Source organism: Danio rerio, chromosome 25 (genome assembly GCF_049306965.1).
Source record: "Danio rerio strain Tuebingen ecotype United States chromosome 25, GRCz12tu, whole genome shotgun sequence".
Taxonomy (NCBI): Eukaryota; Metazoa; Chordata; class Actinopteri; order Cypriniformes; family Danionidae; genus Danio; species Danio rerio.
Genome location: NC_133200.1, coordinates 9,424,317 through 9,447,500, shown reverse-complemented (window position 1 = coordinate 9,447,500; position 23,184 = coordinate 9,424,317). Strand labels below are relative to the sequence as shown.

The 23,184-nt window shown below is 37.3% G+C and overlaps 1 protein-coding gene across 1 annotated transcript in view; it reads left to right on the top strand.

The window, feature by feature from the left end:
* The window catches only part of unc45a (unc-45 myosin chaperone A), a 33,646-nt gene extending 10,462 nt beyond the window's left edge, over positions 1 to 23,184 (top strand). The window contains 1 exon segment of the mRNA NM_001017671.1: positions 23,005 to 23,184. Coding sequence (NP_001017671.1) covers positions 23,005 to 23,025 — 21 coding nt within the window. The 3' untranslated portion in view covers positions 23,026 to 23,184.

The following is a 23,184-nucleotide window of genomic DNA, read 5'->3' as shown; positions in this document are numbered from 1 at the left end:
TATTGAAATTCTGATGACATTTTTTTATGTTTTTAATTAATAAAAATGTATCAATTTTAAGGGTGTGATGAGACGCTTACTCCTCGAGACAAGACACAAGATTGAGTTCATGAGATTGAGATGAGATTTTTACAGTATTTTTAAGAAATCGTCAATGATCACAACTCACGAGAACTTTTCACCTCGATGAGAAATCTTGTTGTGATTTGGTCTCGCGAGATCTAGTAGCCCAAGATCTCATCTGATCACATCCCTAATAAATATAGTAATAACAAGGTAAAACCGTCACACATTATTTTCACATACACTTATAAAGAATATCCATCATTCATTTGTTCATTTTCCTTTAGCTTACACCCTTATTTATCAGAGGGTCACCACAACGGAATGAACCGCCAAATATTCCAGCATTCTTTTATGCAGCGGATACCTTTCCAGCTTCAACCCAGTTCTGTAAAACATCCATACACTCTCGCATTTACACACACACTCATACACTAAGGCCAATTTTTCATTCATTCATTCATTCATTTTCCTTCGGCTTAGTTCAGCTGCAACCCAGTACTGGGAAACATCCTTACACACTTATTCACAATCATACACTACAGACAATTTAGTTTATTTAATTCACCCATAGTGCATGTCTTTGGACTGTGGGGGAAACCGTAGCACCTGGAGGAAACCCACGCCAACACAGGGAGAACATGCAAACTCCACACAGAAATGCCAACCGACCCAGCTGGGACTCGAATCAGCGACCTTGCTGCTGTGAGGCGACAGTGCTAACCACTAAGCCACCCTGCCACCCCCATCAGATACAATATAGTGTTAAATAGTTCCAAATAGACCCATCACAAAAAAAAAAAACATTTCTTTTTATGTAAAGATTTAATTTATTATGAAAGTTAAAGCAATAAACCCCTTTTAGGAGTAAATTATTCAGGTCTGGAGTCATAATTATGAGATGTAATTTTGAAATGCTCTGTGTGTGTGTGTGTTGCAGAACCGTCCCGCGAGTTGCGCTCCATGTTGCGTCATCTGCTTGACATGCTGCCTGCATCCAGTGTGTCTGGTGCGGGACGTGACAGTGCCATCAACCTGCTGGTCAAACAGGTGCCCCGAAAATCAGTGAAAAACCCCGACAACTCACTCAGCCTGTGGGTCATTGACCAGGGTACGACTGAGCATAATTCTGATCTCCTGTGTGGCATCAGTGATGGTGGAAACACCTGGACAGATTATTTGATGGTTGTGTTTTTTTGTTTTTTAAGGGCTTAAGAAGATTCTGGAAGTTGCTGGAACTGTTGCTGAGGTTGAAAACGGGCCGCCGCTCACTGAAAACACTCACATGAGCTGCTCTGTGCTGCTTAATAAGCTTTATGATGACCTGAAGAGCGATAAAGAGAGGGAGAACTTCAGCAAGCTCTGTGAGGAATATGTGCAGTAAGTCATACAAGTTATGAATATTATTTAAAGCAGATTGTTTACATTTAAGTCATAGTACTTTATTAAACTAAATGAATATTAGATTACATTATATATAGTTATATTATTTGAAAAGTCTTTATATTGACATTTTATTATATGTTTAAATGTAAATAGTGCATTTAAATGTTTTATTTTTTTTCTAAGTAGTTTTTTGAAATATTTTGTTATTGTATCCTGTATGTGTATTTTATCTGATTATATTATATTATCTGAGATGTATATATTAATGTTATATATTTAAATAGCACATTATTTTCAAGAATTAGTATATTTTTTCAAACGTTGATCTGTGACAGTATGATAAGATAATATTACTATATAATAATATAGTTATATTATATTATATTATATTATATTGTATTATATTATATTATATGAAATATAGGGTGGCAGTGTTTAGCACTGTCGCCTGATTTTAAAAAACTAAATTGGCCATAGTGAATGAGTGTGTGTGTGTGTGTGTGTGTGTGTGTGTGTGTGTGTGTGTGTGTGTGTGTGTGTGTGTGTGTGTGTGTGTGTGTGTGTGTGTGTGTGTGTGTGTGTGTGTGTGTGTGTGTGTGTGTGTGTGTGTGTRAGAGAGAGAGAGAGAGAGAGAGAGAGAGAGAGAGAGAGAGAGAGAGAGAGAGAGAGTGAATGTGAATGTGAATGTGAATGTGATGGGTCCTTGAATCTGAATATGAGTCTATTGACTGTGAATGTTAGGGTCTTTACCAGTACTGGGTTGCGGCTGGAAGGGCATATGCATAAAACATATGCTGGAATAGTTGGCGATTCATTCTGCTGTGGCGACCTCAGATAAATCAAAGACCAAGATGAAGGAATTCACAGAGATAATAATAATTAAATATTATCTTAAGTGTGTTTATAGACATGATGTTTATTTATATATATATATTTTTTTGTTTTATATATATATATATATATATATATATATATATATATATATATATATATATATATATATATATATATAAATATATTGTGTAATATCTTTATTATTCAATTAAAATATTTATCTGAAATGTATATAGTTATCCTTAAGTATTCTAATATTTTTTAATGTATACAATATTTATGTTTGCTAATAACACTATACACACACACACACACACACACACACACACACACACACACACACACACACACACACACGCACGTCTCAAATGGCACACTATGCATTCATGCACTATGTACTTATGCACTTACACAATTAATAGCAAAGTATATGTATGTAGTGTCGTCCCAAATGGAACACTAATGTTTTTTTACTAAGCGGTAATTCAAACCGTTTCCCTGATGACGTTTGATCACCAAATCAGTGAAATAAATGACCAAACTATCAAATAATACCTGCCATGAGTATAACCGCATTCACCATCGGGAGGAGCTTTAATCCCTCTCGTAGGAGAATTTTGCTTTCACCATCCAAAATAAATAGTTATTCAACATGTGCGCCCGATAGCTCCGCCCCTTCGGCTACGCCAGCAAAACTGAGGTTGTTGAGTGCAAGAATTTTTTATTTTTAAATCGAACACTGATAATGAACAGCTACCTTCTAATAAACAATAACAGCTTGTGTACTTAACTCTTTTTAACTTGTAAAATTAACCCATATGTGAAAGTGACAAGCCTTTGATGCAGTTGAATATAGTTTTATGTATCAGACACTTAATTATTTTGGTTTTGGCCCAAAATTTAAAAAAATGATGAAGACATTTCATTATAATAATTCAAGCAGTGTTTCTTTATCCAGTGGTACTTCTTCTCGTTTTATTATTCGGAGAGGCATAAGACAAGGGTGCCCAATTTCACCATGTTTATTTTTATAAGTTGCAGAAACACTTCATTTTACCAGTTGAATGAGTGCATCATCCGGGTAATTAAAGTGCACTTATTATTTTTAGATTTTTCAGTGTGAACGCACTACTTACACTATTTATACTACAAAATGGCATAGAATTGTGCAGTGTTTCTCAAACTTTGGTACGTGTACCACTAGTGGTACGCAGGCTGCCTTCTAGTGGTACGCAGAGTAATCCAATATGTCATATGTACATGCAACATACATTTAAAAATTATTCATATATGAATATGATGACACATAGCCGATATTTATGAGGTGCAAGCAGCATTTCCAGGCTTTAATGAATAGAATCCTATAGGTTAACACTTTAAGTACAGGAGATTGTTTTTTTAAGAACAGTAGCCTACCATTTTTAATGAACTTTTAAAAGTACATTTTAATTTAAACGTTGACATTTTATTTTTATTTATTTATTTATTTTACGCAGCAGTGGTAATGTTCAAACTATTTATAAGGTTTAAAGTGGCCGACATTAATAAATATTATTATTAATAGTAATTAATCTGCCACGTTATGTAGACATATGTAGACAATCGGGGAAAAAATTGCGTAGGGGGGCTAATAATATTGACCTTAAAATGTTTTTTTTTTTTTTTTTTAAAAGCTACTTTTATTCTAGCCGAAATAAACCAAATCAGACTTTCTCAAGAAGAAAAAATATTATAGGAAATACTGTGAAAAATTCCTTGCTCTGTTAAACATCATTTGGGAAATATTTGAAAAAGAAATAATTGTGTCTTCAACTGTATATGAGAGAGAGATTATATTTGTATTATGTTATTTATAATCTTACATGTTTAATATTTAGTTGATTCTTTTTAATAGCTGTGTTCCTCCTCAGTGAATTAGTTTCTCTGTCTTCAGGCATCACTTCATGAGTTCGTCTATGGAGCGTCGTCTGCGGGCGATTCAGACGGTCTCAGTGCTCCTGCAGGGTCCCAGCGATGTGGGAAACGTGACTCTGGAGCTGAGCGGCCTCATGGACTCGGTCATCTCTCTGTGTGCGTCTGAAGACATCGTCCAGCAGCAGGTGGCAGTGGAGGCGCTCATTCACGCCGCAGGCAAAGCCAAGAGAGCCTCCTTCATCACTGCCAATGGTGTGGCGCTGCTCAAAGAGCTCTACAAGAAGAGCCAGAACGACCGCATACGAGTGCGCGCGCTGGTGGTGAGAGGACACACACACACACACGCAAACATATACCTGTGATCCCAACTGTGGAGGAGGATTGATCAACTCTGTGTTGTGTGTGTATTGTGTGTGCGTATGTCTGTCTGTGTTGTGTTGTTTTTGTTTTCCTGTCTATTGTGGCTACATATGTATGTGTCGTGTGTGTCGTGTTTTTGTGCATATGTCTGTCTATGTTGTTTGTGTGTGTGTGTGTGTGTTTGTGCGTGTTTTCGTGTCTGTTTTTATTGTGGTTGTGTGTGTGTGTGTGTGTGTGTGTGTGTGTGTGTGTGTGTGTGTGTGTGTGTGTTTGTTGATGTGCTTTTCATATGCATTTGCGTGTTTAATGTTGGTTGTGTGTGTGGGTGTGTTTTTATTGTTTCTATGCGTGTGTGTTGTGTTTTTTTTTGTTTTTGTGTGGGTGTTTGGTTTTATGTGCATGCTTTTGTGTTTTTATTGTGACTGCGTGTGTGTGTGTGTGTTTGTTTGCATGTGCGTGTGTGATGTGTTTGGATCTCTTTTTGTTTGCGTGTCTGTATTTTTTATTTTGTGTTTTTGCGTGTTTAATGTTGGTTGTGTGTGTGTGTGTGTTATTTTTAATCTTTTATGTGTGTGTTTGTTTGTGTGCATGTGTTGTGTTTTTTATGAGCATGTTTTTATTGTGTTTGCATGTGTGTGTGTTTGTTTTGTTTTTGTGTTTGCATGTGTGTCTGTGTTTGCTTATGTCTTGTTGTTTTGTTTTTGTGTGTGTTTTTATTGCCTTTGTGTTTGGATTTTCATGTTTAATGTTGTTTTTTCTGTGTGTGTGTGTGTGTTTTTGTGTGTTTGTATGTGTGTGTTTGTGTGTTGTTGTTTTTTTGTTTGTTTGTGTGTTTTTTTTTCCGGGTATTTATTGTGGTTGTTTTTGCATTTGTGTTTGTTTGCATGTTTGCGTGTGTGCGTGCGTGTATGCGTGTGTGTATTTTGTAGGGATTGTGTAAACTGGGCTCTGCGGGAGGCACAGATTTCAGCATGAAGCAGTTTGCTGAAGGTTCAACACTCAAACTCGCCAAGCAGTGCAGAAAGTAGGTTCACAGCTTCTATGAGTGTCAGAGAATATCAAATGATTATTACTTGCAGAACTGATTTCTATATTTTATTTTATTTTTAGTCATGGAATTAGATGGTTTATTTTGTAAAAAGAGCACATGTCACTCCGCTACTCATTCGTTTGCACTGGCTGCCAGTTGCTGCTCACATCAAATTCAAAGCACTGATGTTTGCTTACAAAGCAATTTCTGGCTGCGCCCCTTCTTATCTGCTCTCACTTCTGCAGATTTATGTGCCCTCCAGAAACTTGCATTCTGTGAATGAACGTCGTCTCGTGGTTCAATCCCAAAGAGGGAAGAAAATGCTTTACCGAATGTTTGCACTCAATCTGCCCAGTTGGTGGAATGAACTCCCTAACTGCATCAGAACAGCAGAGTCACTTGCTGTCTTCAAAAAGCGACTATAAACTCAACTACTTAGTCTCCACTTTCCTTACTAATATGCAACTCCCTCTCTGACTCCTCCACTAACTACAAAAAAAAAAATAAAAATTACTAATGTTTTGCTTCTTACACTCTCTACACACCTGAAACCTGCCTATAGCACTTATTCATTGTTGCTCTTATAGTTGTGATAATTGCTTCCTTGTCCTCATTTGTAAGTCGCTTTAGATAAAAGAGTCAGCTAAATGTAAATGTTAGTTTGTCTGGTTGTTAGTTGTTTTGTCTATAGCTTTACCTTTTACATTTTATTTATTTTAGTAATTTCAATAAAAGACAAAAAATCTTTTTTCATTTATTTTCTTTTCAGCTTAGTCCCTTAATCTCTTCCCCATCTGGGGTCTCCACAGCATAATGAACCGCCAACCATTCCAGCATATCGTCACCTTAGAATTATAAGGTTCTATCTGACATTTTTGTCAAAATTGAGTTATTGACATTTTCTTATTAAATGACAAACTATTTACATTATGGGATGCTTTTTTAAAGTTGTTTACATTTTAAGATTTTTTATTTAAAAAACAAAATTTTAAACACACACTGTTGTCTCTATGGAATGCAAAAACTTTAAAGCTCAATATCTTAAAATCATTCAGAAAGCATATAGAAACTTATAATTCCAAGGTGACGATATGTTTTATGCAGCGGATGCCCTTCCAGCTGCAACCCATCACTGGGAAACACCCATACACAATTATTCACATACATACACTTCGACCAATTTAGCTTACCCAATTCACCTATAGCACATGTCTTTGGACTGTGGGGGAAACTGGAGCACCCGGAGCAAACCCACACGAACACAGGGAGAACATGCTAACTGACCCAGCCGAGGCTCGAACCAGTGACCTTCTTGCTGTGAGGCGGTTGTGCTACCCACTGCGCCACCAAGTTTAAGTATTTTGGTTGTGTTTTTTTTTTTTTTTACCTTTTTAATGTAGTCAGTTTTTCTTTTAGTATTGATCTATGACACTATAAGCAATATAGTATAAATAAATATGTAATAATAAGGTAAAACTTTATTTTGATGGGCCTTATATTGCACATTTTGTTGACTAAAGGTTGCATTGTAACTACATGCCAATTACATGCTCATTTGAGTATTAGTAGACTGTCTGCTTAATATCTGCTGATACTGCTCCTTCAACAGACATTTAAATGACTATCAGTAACTTTGCAAGTAATGTCAACTTACACTAACCCTAACCCCAAACTAACAGTCTACTTAATCTAATATAATGAGAATTAGTTGGCATCTAGATGCAATTTAACATAAATAAAAAAAAAATTTGTTAAAGGGACGATCAAAATAAAGTGATACCAACAATAGTTGTACTATGTTATGTTGTCTAAAAAGGAAATATAGTGTACATATATTTTATATTTAATTTGTAATTACTTTTATTATAGTTCAATTTGTTTAATTAATTATTATCTTAATTATGATTAAAACATATAACATTTAAATGGTATAGTATATTTATTTATAGTTTTTTTGTATTCATATTCAAATAATATCTTATAATAAATCAATATACACCATATTTTAGTATATACAACTAGATATACAATATTATAATATTGTACTATATATTTTATATAGAGAAAGTTAATATATTTTTTTATTTTATATTTTTCATTCATTCATTTTCCTTCGGCTTAGTCCCTTTATTCATCAGAGGTCGCCACAGCGAAATGAAAATGTTTTACGCAGCAGATGCGCTTCCAGTTGCAACCCAGCACAGGAAAACACCCATACATTGGAGAGGGGTCTGGATGCAGACCTGGTGCAGTGCAATCTGAGCTGCATCCAATGCTTTTTTAATGCGCTCACCTAACCCCACCCTTAACCCTACCCGTCACAGTGACGTCACTCACTCCATTGAGTGCATTGTGTCTGACATTGCATCCCTGAGTTATGCAATCTCAGCTCGCATCAAAAATGCTGCATCCAGATACTATTGATGCATATCACCTTAACACACATACACTACGACCTATTTAGTTTATTCAATTCACCAATAGCTCATGTCTTTGTACTGTAGGGGAAACAAGAGCACCCGGTGAAAACTTGCCATGAGGCGACAGTGCTAACCACTGAGCCACTGTTGCCCTGTTTTAGTTTTTAGTCTTGGTAATTAATCTTTTAATTTAAAATTGAGGAGTGTTTACTAATCAAAGAGTCAGATCTATCAATTGAAATCATTGTCGTTTAGTTTTTGTAGCTCCAGCAAACGCATCTATTTGTGCATGTGTTTACATGTAATACATATTAAGTCCATTTAGCATGTGCATGTGGCTGTCTTTTTCTCTTTCCCAGATGGCTCTGCAATGAATCTCTTCCTCCAGCATCGCGGCGCTGGGCCATCGAGGGTCTGGCTTACCTCACGCTGGACGCCGATGTCAAAGAGGACCTGGTTGAGGACAAGAAAGCTCTTCAGGCCATGTTTGAGCTGGCCAAGGTTTCGCTTTTTCTGCAGTTTTGGAGATAAACGTCCGCTTATTATGCTAATCCTCCTCGGCTCCTTAAACTCGTGTTTTTGTTTTGATTGCAGTCCGAGGACAAAACTGTGTTGTTTGCGGTGGGATCGACACTGGTAAACTGCACCAACAGCTACGATGTGGAGAAGCCAGACCCGCAGATGGTGGAGCTAGCTAAATATGCTAAACAACATGTACCAGAGGAGCATCCAAAGGTGATTTATGCGGATAGGATTGTTATGTTGGTCAAAAATGAACTTATTGTTATTAATAATTTATGCTTGTTAAGTTTTAAAATCCATATATTGTCTTTTTTAGGATACAGCAAAATTATTCAGTGGCTGTTAAGCTCCAAAAAGCAGCATAAATGTAACACTTTAAATTAATTAACAAAAGTCGATCGTTATTTTGAACTACTTGTTTCCTTTATTTTTTGTTATTTTTATATATTTCATGTAATTTATTTGGTCTTAGTAATTGATTTATTATTTGTTATGTCATAGATTATTTAATATTTAGTTTGCTTTGGCAATGCTTTAATACATATGTATATATACAGTTGAAGTCAGAATTATTAGCCCCCTTTTGAATTTTTTTACTTTTTAAAATATTTTCCAAATGATGTTTAACAGAGCAAGGAAATTTTCACAGTATGTCTGATAATATTTTTTCTTCTGGAGAAAGTCTTATTTGTTTTATTTCGCTTAGAATAAAAGCAGTTTTAAACTTTTTAAACACCATTTTAAGGTCAAAATTATGAGCCCCTTTAAGCTATATTTGTTTTCGATAGTCTACAGAACAAACTATCGTTATACAATGACTTGCCTAATTACCCTAACCTGCCTAGTTAACCTTATTAACCTAGTTAAGTCTTTAAATGTCACTTTAGGCTGTATTAAAGTGTCTTGAAAAATATCTAGTCAAATATAATTTACTGTCATCATGGCAAAGATAAAATAAATCAGTAATTAGAAGTGAGTTATTAAAACGATCATGTTTAGAATTCTGCTCTCCATTAAACAGAAATTGGGGGAAAAAATAAACAGGGGGGCTAATAATTCTGACTTCAACTGTATGTTTGTGTGTTGGGGAAAGTTACTTTTAAAGCTAATGCAATACAATATTAAGTTACTCCCTAAAAAAGTGACTAGTTGCAATAATTAGTTACTTTTTGTGGTAAATAATGCATTATGTTCTTTTTGAGTTACTTTTGCGTTACTTTTTCTGACCTGAGGCTTGATCTCAATTATTCCTTCATTCCTTCCTTCATTCATTCATTCATTCATTCATTCATTTTCTTTTCGGCTTTTTCCCTTTATTAATCCGGGGTCGCCACAGCGGAATGAACCGCCAACTTATCCAGCACATGTTTTTACACAGCGGATGCCCTTCTAGTCACAACGCATCTCTGGGAAACATCCACTCACACTCATACACTACAGACCATTTAGCCTACCCAATTCACCTGTACTGCATGTATTTGGACTGTGGGGGAAACCGGAGCACCTTGGAGGAAATCCACGTGAACGCAGGGAGAACATGCAAACTCCACACAGAAACGCCAACCAACCCAGCCGAGGCTTGAACCAGCGTCCTTCTTGCAGTGAGGCGACAGCACGACCTACTGCGCCATTGGGTCGCCAGGCTTGATCTCTTCCAGAACTATTTTTTTCTTTCTTTTTTTAAAATAGCGAATTCTGCAATTAACAATACATGGTATAACCTTCATTTAAAAAAATAATATTTTGGCATAATGTTATCTAAGAGCTTTCTGAGCCCAGAATCATACATGCTGTATATACAGATTATTGAACGTTTAAAGCAATGCATTTGCTACTTTTTGACTATTAGTCTTAAAATCTCTGTTCATTGAGACAATCCCCTTTTCCTTTTGTTCCGTGAGTTCAAAACAATGAACACATTCTCTCATTGACTGCGTGATTCATTGTGACAACTTTGCTAAAAGACAAAGTGCGTGTAATTATAATAAATGTACATATTAATGTTTATTAATGTAATAATATCTATAATGTTTTATTAATGAGATTGTTTATTGTCATTGCACATACATCCAACGAAGATTTAACATTTGACATTGGTATACATTTATTTATGAAATATAAATAATGTTTAATATTTTATTAGTAGTTAGATATATTTGGGGCGACGCAGTGGCGGAGTAGGTAGTGCTGTCGCCTCACAGCAAGAAGGTCGCTGGTTCGAACCTCTGCTCAGTTGGCATTTCTGTGTGGAGTTTGCATGTTCTCCCTGCCTTCGCGGTGCTCCGGTTTCCCCCACAGTCCAAAGACATGCGGTACAGGTGAATTGGGTAGGCTAAATTGTTCGTAGTGTATGATTGTGTGTGTGAATGTGTGTGTGGATGTTTCCCAGAGATGGGTTGCAGCTGGAAGGGCATCTGCTGCGTAAAAACTTGCTGGATAAGTTGGCGGTTCATTCCGCTGTGGCGACCCCGTATTAATACAGGGACTAAGCCGACAAGAAAATGAATGAATGAATGAATAAATATATTTAGATATATCAGATTGTTAGCAGTACGTTACTGTTGCTGTTTTCCATTAAACTAAAGTATTGTGACCAGATGTTATAGAGCTCCAGACATTTTTTGTTGCAAAAACCAGACCAAAATCCGATATTTGCTTCTTTTTTCCATTTGTTTTGGTTGTACAAGTTTAATACAAACATGACAGTTACACTGTTGCCCACAATTATTGACCAATTTTGTGCTTTTGGCGTAGGATGGCCAGCCATTTGTGGAGCAGCGGGTGGTGAAGCTGCTGGAGGCTGGTGTGGTGTCAGCGCTGGTCTGTATGGTGAAACAGGAGAGTCCTGCCATGACCGAGGCCTGCAGAGAGTGCATCGCCAGGTCTATAAAGCTCCATCACTTTCAACAATTCTGCCTCTAATCGAAGGCTGCTACTGTAAAACTTGCCCCTTTGCTTTCTAGTTTTTTGGCTCTTTTTCACTGCTGGCACAACTACTGTCCCAAATACAGATAAGCCTTGGAACAGTTTGCTCCATCAGGCGAGATTGTTTGAAAATGGATTTGAGTTTGCAAAATGGTTATTCTCGATCCAAGAGAATGGGCTCTTTATCAGATGAAATGAGCGTCTTTTTTCCTCCTCTTCACAGGGTGATTTTGGCTCTGGTGGAGAGACAGGAGGACAGAGGACTGGTTGTGGCACAAGGAGGAGGAAAAGTACGTAGATTTATTGTTTTCAAGAATGTAGCGTCTTTTAACCCTTTCGACCACGATCACACCAGTGTGATTAGAACCTTAGAAAGCACATGATCAACTGCTCAAACTCAAATCTGATGAGATTGACAAGCACACTGCTCATCATAAATCACAATTTATCAGTGTTTTCAAATAAATAAAGCTTATTTTAGGTTCATTCAAATACTACTAGCAAAACATTACAGTGAAAGTTTGTAAAATACATGCGGATGGCAGTAATAATTATTTTTAAATATAGGAGAATTACTAACCTACGTCACACATGACATTACACGGGTTTAACCGTGCATACCTGTTGCAAGATCGGTTGTAATAGCAAACATGTCATGTTGTGCGGTAGTAAGCCAAAATCTAAATAAAATTTTACCGGACACCACACTGCTTGTAATGCCAACCGCATCTTTGGCTAACAGCCGTCATAAGAGTTGAATGGAGTGAGGACCTAATTAAAAATGCTGGACTCTGCAGCCCACATTTCATTATCAGTTCACGTTATGCTGACTCATACACATTACTTGTTTTTGATTGCAGCGATGATTTCAGCAAAAACAGTTAAATTATGAATAATTAAATCCAGACACTGAATGCTTAGAATGAAATGTAAAAATGTATGTTCACATACTCTGCCGTACATGTGCAGTTCGCTGTCGGAATGCAGTTGTTTTGCTTGTTGATGATTACCCAGGCCTTGTATAGCTTCTAGTTTTCTTCTTTTTTGTCTTTGGCTAAGCAGAACCTCGGTTTTTAGAACTACACAGTTTTGAATCTGGTAATCATGGAGCATTATTTCTTGCACATGACCACACAGAACAAAATTTTAGGCATCTAAAGACTTGTAGACCTTTAACTTCTCTCTTATAAAGCCACTTTGAGTTTCAATGAGATAGTTGTATATTTGGGGCTGGATGCTTGGCCATTTCATCTTAAAAGGGGTGCTATCGCAAATGGACCTGTCAGACGAACGCCGCTCACTATAACGCTAATTTTACCGAATAACTGTGCTAATCACTGGGTGACAAGCTGTTATAATATGCTGAAAGCATTATATAAATAATATATATATAATATGTAATTAATATAAGTTATCTCAAAAGCAACAACAAACTCTGTACCGCATCGGATGTCATTCCTCCGCTTTAAATGGTAGCGCTCCTGTTTTTTTTCTGTAACTTCGCTGCGCACCCATCCTGAATGTTATAAACCGGTAATTGGTCTATAACTGGGCGCTTACGGAATCGAATCCCCACCTAAAATATCACGGTCGCGGATAGAAATATAAACCGCGTAAATCAAAATATTGTCATTGTGTGTAAAATTGTAACACGCAAAAGAATAAGAAACAGCGAGGTTACATACTGAAAGATGAACATGAATCAAAACTAAAAACATGTTCAGACAAAATCAGTTTTTCGCTCATATTTGGAGGTTTTGTGTGCTTACAGTCCTCTTCCCTTTGCTCTTGTTCCTACATTCTGCACTTGTGTTTCCAAAAGATGCAGTTTGAGTTTCATTTAAATTATGGGTTGGCTTCAGCATCATCATTGGTCTGTTAGTCTAGATTGACAGTTGCTCCTCCAGCCAATCAGATGAAGGGGGAGTCGACGTCACTCCAATGCAACTTGCGGCTGCTCAGTGGAGTAGTGTGGCAGGCGGGGATGCATTTGTTTCCAGGAGTTTCAGATAATATAGACACCTGTCAGTGATCGCAGGGGATCCATATCAGTATAAACATTTATACTGTTGCATCAGACACTTGTCTGTGATCATAGAGGTTTCAGTCACCATATGGCCCGTTGACAGTACGGTATGGTACGGGTCACCTTTATCAGGCTTGCGCTTCCACTGCCAAAAGGGTACCAATGATAAGGTAACAAAACAGGTGCTTTATAAATATAAATACTTGTGTATAAATGTTTATTACTAACCTTTATAAGAACATAATTTGATTATTACAGATCAATGAAAGTGTGAAATAGCCTACTGTAACGTCTGCAATAACAAAGTACGATTATAAATGCAACATATATAAACACATACAGCCCCTTACAGTCTCTGATATGTTACTAATTACAGAAAAACTACACACAGCAGACATTTTGTCCTTATTTGGGTTCAAATACAACACGTAACATATAGCCCACAGTCAGTGCAAACCTCTCATTTGTATCTTTATTCTTCACCAGCACATGTAAGCTCTGTTAGAGAGTAATTCTGTCATCTGAGTTCATAATTGTCCAAAAGGAGTTGATAATAGTTAATCGTGACAGTTTGTTCATGTTTTAGGTTGCTAAAAGAATCATTCGCTGCTTTGTTTTTAGCGGCTTCTCCTTTGTTTTTTCGTGCTTCACTTCCACGTTTATCCGTTTCTGAAAGGATCGGATGTCAGAAGCACTTCAATAATCACGCGCACGTTATTATCATCAGCCCAAGAAGTTGATTATTTCAAATGTATATGTACACGCGAGCAATTGCAAGCTCTCTGGAGAAAGTGAAACCGCTCGCACTTTTACACGGCCTCGTAAAACAAAAACAGGACACGGCTTTGTTGAGTCGACCATGGCTCGTTATTATATGTATATATTATTATTGTATTTAAAAATGGCGGTTCCTTTGTTTTCATTCCCCTGCTTGTGTACGCGCTAGTGACGCTTCTCTGTAAACCAATAGCATTCAGCTGCACATCTCGCTCTGCCTTTTGGTACCCTTTTGTTCAGCTAGGGGCACATTGCACAGGGTACCCAAAAAGTGGTACACTTGGCCTTAAAAGCATACCTAACCGAACCATACAACACCCTGGAAATGGGCCAATAATGGTCAACCAAAAAAACTCACACAGGGGGTCTGCTGAAGTATTTAAAACCTACACGAGAAAGTGGTAAAGGCAGAGTATGTAATTTTTACCACTAGAGGACACATATTCAAAACAAACAAAGGCATTTTTTGATGATGCCATGACTGAGTGTTGAATCATGGGAGTTGTGGTCTTCATTACATCTGTCGGGACCCAGGCTGAAATCATGTTTATGATGAGCTTTGGTATTCAACAATTATTATCATGCTAGTATGAATCGGTGTAAGACTGAAAGCTGTTAAAACTGAATGAAAGCGCTGAAGCTATTGCTAAAAAGAGACAAGCGTGATGCAGCACAAAAGACTTCTGTTATAATGCTGCTGTGTGCAGGCTAATTAAGCACAACATATTAAAGCGTCTTTGGTGTTTCTGTGTATTCTATAAAACCAAACCAGAAATCAGGGGTGTGTGACGTTGTTAGCAAGGAGACTCAGGTCTGTTTCATTTGTTAAAATTGCTTACATCTTTGAATTTGAACATTCTTTACAACATTTGTAACAATGCAATTATATACATCAATATATTTTAATGAAATAAGCCATATTGTGCCTTTAAAGCAGTAGATCACTTTTTTAATAAAAGCATGGTCATCATTTACATAATTTTTTTTGGTTTAGTTATCTGTTGAAAAAAAAAAGATATTTTGAAGAATGTTGGTATCTGAATAGTTGAGAGTCACCATTGGCTCACTAGTAGGTTAAAATACTGTAGAAGCCATTGATTGTGATACAGGGTGATTTATTATTATTATTATTATTTTATTTATTTTATTGATTATTATTAATTTTTTAAATAAATATATGTCATTCAAAAGTCTCTTATGCTCACCGATGCTCCATTTATTTTGTGATAAATCCTGTGAGTCTGGCTGTCTTGTAAACTTCAGAACAGCAGAATGTGAGATATGTCTTGTTTTATTGATACAGGCTTTGCTGCCGCTGGTTTCTGAGAGCACAGATCGTGGGAAGATTAAAGCAGCTCAAGCTCTGGCCAAAATCACCATCACATCCAACCCAGAGATTGCATTTCCAGGCGAGAGGGTACGTCAGCAGATTATTTAAAGGGAAAGTTCACCCAAAAATGAAACTCTGCCATCATTTACTCAACCTTCGCATGTTACAAATCAGTTTGAGTTTGTTTTCACTGTTTAACAAAAAAGAAGATATGTTGGAAGCTAGTAGCCATCCATTGTAGGAAAAACAAATACTATAGAAGTCAATGGTTACCAGTTTCCAACATTCTTCATAATATCTGGTATTGTGTTCAACAGAACACCCAAAACTCAAAGCTGAGTAAATAATGATAGAATTGTGATCATTTTAGGATGAACTGTCATTTTAAACTTTCTCACTTCAGCCAAAAATGTAACGTTTAGAGTGATTTCTCTAAAGTGGTGTGTTTGTGCAGGTGTATGAGGTGGTGAGACCCCTGGTCAGTCTTCTGGCTCTCGACTGCTCAATGCTGCAGAACTTTGAGGCTCTGATGGCCCTCACCAACCTGGCCGGCATCAGCGAGAGACTCAGGTTTGCCATCGCCAACTGAAATTAATTTAAAGCCAAAAAAGAAAACTTAAAACACTAATTTGGTTAAATGTAGCATTTAGTCCATATTGACATGATAGTATTGAGATTACGGCTGCATGCTTTTTGAAAGAATGTAAATAATGATTTTTTTTTGTTGCTAAAAGTCAAGATGATGATTTTCTCACGATTCTATAAATGTAAAATAAAGGTTAATATAAGTAGCCAATTATTATTGTTAACCAGTTAAACTCCGTGACATCATTGACTTTCGCTTTAAGATTTAAAGGGCTAGCACTGCACCAGACCCCGTAAGTGGTTTCGTTTGAAAGTGTAGAATCTATATTTTATGCACATATGCATCACTTTGCTTTTTATTCTACTGTACAAAAGTTATTTACACTTAAATACACAGTATTTTGGAGACCCGAGCTGGGTATTTTACATTGGTTCATTTTCATATTTTTCACATGACACATGTACAAGTTATACCTCAAATGAAAGCTCTTGCCGGTGCTCATACGGCTCTAGCATTCTTTTTACTGAATTATATTCACATATCAAACAGTTGTTGAATGAATCGTGGTGTTTCCATGGTGCAGAAGTGAAAGCAATACATTTATGATCACTAAGCAGACCCAGATAGCACAGACAGCTGTCATCTCTTACCTTATGCTGTGCGCTTCAGGGCCATTTCTCCTCGGTTTTTGAGGTGATGTGCATAAGTAATCCTTTTATATGTCTGACGTGGTCCAAACACAGTGAATTATGTTTGATCAAACAAAAGAATAGGGAAATATGAAAACAATGATCAATCCCTGTGGCTTGTACCTATAGCACAGGAACCACCAAAATTAATTACAGCAAGCTAGACCACACAGAACCTAAAAGGTTTTTAGGTGTTTATTATAACACAGACAACATATTCAGATATTTTAAACACTTTCAATAGTGTTTTATGAAAATTCAAAGTTTTTTTTTTATTTACACCTCTGCACTGTGTTCACTAAAGTAGCCATCATGTGTGCATGCATGCATTCTCTGTAGTAAACAAACACCTCACATGTGATTTTGCGGCCACAAATACATTATTACATGAAAACAGAAATGACATTTTTGGGTGAATTGTACCTTATAAATACAGTATGTGAAACTTTTAACGCCATTTGAAGGTGTCAGTGTTGCTGTGAAGACTTGTGTGGCTGCCTTGCTTCTATCCTGACCTTGAAAATATAAATGGCTGAATCGTAGAAAAGATCGTGCGTAGGGTCGAATCGAGATCGTGAACTTTTTTTGATAAATCCTGCAGCCCTAATTGAGATGCTACAGATTTGTCAGCTGTACGTTCATGCAGTTTCTTAAACAAACAGACCAACCATTACTACATTCCCTGCTATGATTGGTTGATTAAATATTTCCTTTAACAAGCAGTTGCACTGCACAAAGGACTTGTTTCTAGTCCAAATATCAAAAATGTCCTTAATCAAGAAGCATTTTCTAGACAAGTGAAACATATTGTCTTGTTTTAAGAAAGAATATGTCAAAATAAAGTGAGTTTTACCTGAAGATAAATAATCTGCCATTGGAGTAAGCTAAGTAATCTTATGTCAAAAGAAAAACAAGTTTATTTTGCTTGCCCTATTCATTCTTTATTTATAATTTTGCCTGTTTTGAAGAAAACTTACTTTATTATGGCATATTATTTCTGGAAACAAACAATCATTTTTGCCGGGCTAGAAAAAGCTTCTTGATTGAAGATTTCTTTTAGATATTTAGATTGAAAACCAAGTAAGAAAAGCGTTTTTTGTAGTGTTAAGAGTGATGATAAACTGACTATTGAGTGCATGACTATTGAGTATGAGTACACTGTGTTCTCAATGGGATTTTACCCTCTAAAGGAGTGAAAACAATCATGGCAGTCATATTGAAGTATCACTCCAAACCGAAGTGCCTAAAACAGGCCACTTCACAGGGTTATTTGGATTTAGGGATTTTGAAGGGTACAACTGATGGATACTTTGTATGCCTATAATCCTCTGCACAGGGAAGTTGTTTGGTTATCTGCACAGGGATGAACCCTACCTAATAAAACACAATGAATATGTGTGGGTGAACTAGTGTAAACCAGAAGAATACACCCATTAATATCATATTTCGATGTTCCCACAGGCAGAAGATCATCAAGGAGAAAGCTGTGCCTAAAATCGAGGGCTACATGTTTGAAGAGCACGACATGGTCCGCGCTGCTTCCACAGAGTGTATGTGCAATCTGGCCTTAAGCACTGAGGTATGTCTAATATCTGTAGATGGGGCAGATTCGAAGCTAATAATAGGCTATACACTTCTGGTTAAAGAGCCCCTATTATGGGTTTTTGAATATTACCTTCCATGTAGTATGTAACAGCTATAAGTGAAGTGAAATATCCAGCTAAGGCTCAACTATGAAAGTGCACAGTGTTTAAAACTATTGATTCATTTATAAAAGAGTCGACTCCTAGTGTTTCAAATGAATCGTCTTGATAACGAGTCTTTAGCCGTTTCGGCGTGATGTTGATACGAAACTTGAGCCCTGCCCAATTGCTGCGTTCGCAAACCCGGGAAAATTTAAACCTCTGGCCCCGCCCACAAACAGTAGCAAACAAAAAGAGGAAGACAAGCACCTTAGCTGATCCCGGTTGAATCAAGTCATGAAGACACTGTGCTCATATGGATATTATTGGAAGTGTGAGGGGAAAGTTAGTGTTACTTTTTCTACCCAAAGATGAAACTGTGAAGAGTCAGTGGTTGAGGTTTATTTTTGCAAAAATACCTTAGCATTATAGCTCTCGTTTTTCTGGTTGAAATTATGGGAGTTTTCCAGGATAAATAACAAAACGGGAGGGTGGCGGGAAATGGGTCTGAAATACGGGAGACTCCTGGGAAAAACAGGAGTGTTGGCAGGTATGCTCACACATACACTATGCACTCTGACTACTTCAATATTGTTGATTAGCCGTGGTGGGCATTGTACTCTGTCTAATGCTGAACACTGTCGACCAATCACAACAGGCTGTCATCAGTCCAATCAGTGCAGATTAGCTTTACGCTAAGGAGGGGTTTTGAAATAAATGAATCGCTGAACGATTCAAATGGGAGTCGCTGGGATAATTAGTTCAAAATAAATGCAGATTATAAGACAATAAAAGTGTTTTTGATCTTACATGCATATCAGACTGTTGTTGGAGACCCTTAAAACCAAAATATGACCCTATTTCATGTATAATATGGGCTCTTTAAAGTGTTATGTCATTATTTTTAATTTCGTAAGGTTACTTTTACAGCATCGATGTTGTAATCTATATTAAAATATAATCAGTTCAATAAACTTGAGCATTCATTTAGCTGTAAAAGTGTAAAGCTAGATAAAAGATTGTTGAAACACTAGCGCCATCAGGATCAGCAGGCTAGTGCAGAAACTCCATTGAAAATACTGGGGTAAAATAAACTTGCTTATTTTTAAGACATGATGCAGAACAATTTAATTTAATTCAGTGCTTCTTGTCCGGTCTGAGACCCACTTTATATCGCATATCAATCAGAAAGTGAGGATCAATGATTTTCAAAGAAATCTGAAACACTGCAGTTTTATAATGGCATGACAATTCATCAGAAGCGCTTGACTGGAAATTAAACGTGGAGCACATATCACCCCACTCCTTCAGGAAAAGATTGATTTTTATGGTTTTCTTTCACTCATCAGGTGCAGAAGCTTTATCTGGCCGCTGAGAGTGACCGTCTGAAGCTGCTGGTTCTCTACAGTGGTGAGGATGATGAGCGACTGAGGAAGGCTGCGTCCGGCACACTGGCTGTGCTGACCGGGGAGATGCCTGAGCTCTGCACACGTATCCCTGACACGGTGAGTACAAGACCACAACTGGCTGATAATCACTTCTGAATACTCGAGAAGTGATGCTGATGTAGATTCATCTTCATGCTGATGCTGCCAGATAAGACCTGCTTGCCACAGTGGAATCTCATGCTCTGTCCAATGTGGATGAAATAATAATTCTATTAAAAAACATTGTATTTAGGGCTTTACAATATATCATTTCAGGATTGATATCACAATGTGTGTGTCCGCAATAGTCACATCACAGGATGTGCAATGTTGAGTTGGGTTTGCAGTGGATCAACAATTGATAATACATGAGATTTGAAGATTTGAGAAGTCATTATAAAGTATACGCATACCAGAGTGAAACTTCATCATTTGCATGTGTTATAAACGCATTTCAAGAGCGTATTCAGAGACAATAACATACAAGATTTGTAACTTAACTGAAGAATACAATTACTGAAGACTATAGAGTGTTATGTTACACTTAATTTGATTTAATTTCTGTACCTAAAAACAGTTTGATTCTCCAAAGCAACTATAAAGAATTGTTTTTACATTTTTTGCTTTATTTTACTTTTTTCCTTTGCTCTGTTGTAATTATTCTTGCTTAAAAATATGTTTAATGTTTTTTGTATACATGATTCACACCTTTACAAAAACAACCCAGTCAATCTAAATGAATGATTTTTCCCCTTCAAATAGAGCTATTCAAGCCATCTGGTAAATATGTATTCATATCGCAGTGTACATATATATATATATAGCAGAAAAACAACATTTCGCAATGTCAGATTTTTTAAAGATCGCAATCGTACAGCCCTGATTGTAATTTGTATAAAAATTAACATACAAGGGCAATTTCACAAAATAAGTACAATAATAAAATGAAAGAGAAAATAAATAATTAAAATAAGACATGACGAGTTCATTTTCAAATTTAGGTGCAAATAGTTTTAAGTTGCCTTTACATTTGCCTGACGGCTTGATTTATACAAGAACGTAGTCCTAGTTGACGCACAGCGGTTGGAAATTTAAACCACAATCTGCATTTAACAGTGAGTTCGAATTAGCTTATTTAATCAGAGTAAACAGGAAATGCCATTACTTTGATCATTTCAATATGACACATTTAATAATGAAATCATATAGTATAATATTTAAGTACATTTTTTTAAGCTATCTCGCGGCCCAACTGCAGGATCGCTGAGGCCCACCAGTTAAGAATCCGTGATTTAAGTGACTTTGAATGTGCCATGGTTTTTTGTGCGAGACGTGCCGGCCTGAGCATTTTAGAAACTGCTGATCTACTGGGATTTTCCCGCACAACCATCTTTAGGGTGTACAGAGAATTGTCCAAAACAGAAAAAATATCCAGTGCACCGCAGTTCTGTGGGCGGAAATGCCTTTTTGATGCCAGAGGTCAGAGGAGAATGGCCAGACTGGTTCGAGCTAATGGAATAGTAACTCAATTAACCACTCGCTACAGCTGAGGTATGCAGAAGAGCATCTCTAAATGCACAACACATCCAACCTTGAGGTGGATGGGCTACAGTAGCAGAAGACCACACCGGGTGCCACTCCTGTCAGCTAAGAACAGGAAATTGAGGCTACAATTCGCACAGGCTCACCAAAATTAGACAATAGAAGATTGGAGAAATGTTGCCTGGTCTGGTGAGTCTCGATTTCTGCTGCCACATTCGGATGGTAGGGTCAGAATTGGGCATCAACAATATGAAAGCATGGATCCATCCTATCTTGCATCAACAGTTTAGGCTGGTGTTGGTGTAATGGTGTGGGGGATATTTTCTTGGCACACTTTCGGCCCATTAGTACCAACTTAGCATTGTGTCAACGCCACAGCCTACCTGAGTAGTGTTGCTGACCATGTCTATCCCTTTATGACCACAGTGTACCCATCTTCTGATGGCTACTTCCAGCAGGATAACGCGTAATGTTGTAAAGTGCGAATCATCTCAGACTGGGTTCTTGAACTTAACAATGAGTTCACTGTACTCAAATGGCCTCCACAGTCACCAGAACTCAATCCGATAGAGCACCTTTGGTATGTGGTAAACAGTAGATTTGCAGATGTGCAGCCAACTGCGTGATGCTATCATGTCAATAGTGACTAAATTCTCTAAGGAATATTTCCAGTAGCTTGTTAAATCTATGCCACGAAGGATTAAGGCAGTTCTGAAGGCACAAGTGGATCGAAACTGGTACTAATAGGGTGTACCTAATAAAGTGGCCGGTGAGTGTAGGTGATGTTCATGTTTAATTAAGTGCATTTATGAAAATCCAAACACAAGTGATCATAAGAGACGCATTTGATGCTTGTTATTAGCAAGCGTAACTGATAACGAGTTTTTCTCCTCTCATTCAACAGACGAGCCACTGGCTGGAGATCTTGCAGGCTCTTTTGCTCAGTGAAAGTCAGGACCTGCGGCACCGTGGAGTGGTCATCGTGATGAACATCATGCAGGCGGATAAAAGCTTAGCAGAGAAGCTGATGGAGAGCGAGGCGCTGGAGATCCTGTCTGTGCTGACTAAAACAGACGATCCAAAGCAGGCCTCTGTCCGTAAAGCCGCACAGCGCTGTTTAGATCTGGCTCTTGAGTACGGACTCATCCGGAGCAACGAGAGCGGAGTTAATGGTAATTCCATTTAATGCTGCAGTGTTTGATGAAGGCCGCAATGGTCGCACACATTTCAGACTGTCTAAAGAGACCAAATATTGAGTTTAATCACTTCCATTCCATTACATGCACTCAATTTATTTTACAAGCACATTCCAAGATAGTCTGATGTCCAAACTCAGTCCTGGAGGGCCGGTGTCCTGCATAGTTTAGCTCCAACTTGCTTCAACACACCTGCCTGGAAGTTTCTAGTATACCTAGAAAGAGCTTGATTAGCTGGTTTAGGTGTGTTCAGTTAGGGTTGGAACTAAAATATGTAGGACACCGGCCCTCCAGGACCGAGTTTGGACACCCCTAGACTATGATTATTCCACTGTAATGTGTAAGTATTGATCTTATGTTATTTATGCATTGGCACACTTGTTTGATATCACGTCACCCTTTATACTCAAGTCTTAATTGCTGAATGTAAAAAAAAGATGTATTCTGGTTTTATATAAACACTACTTTTGTTTCA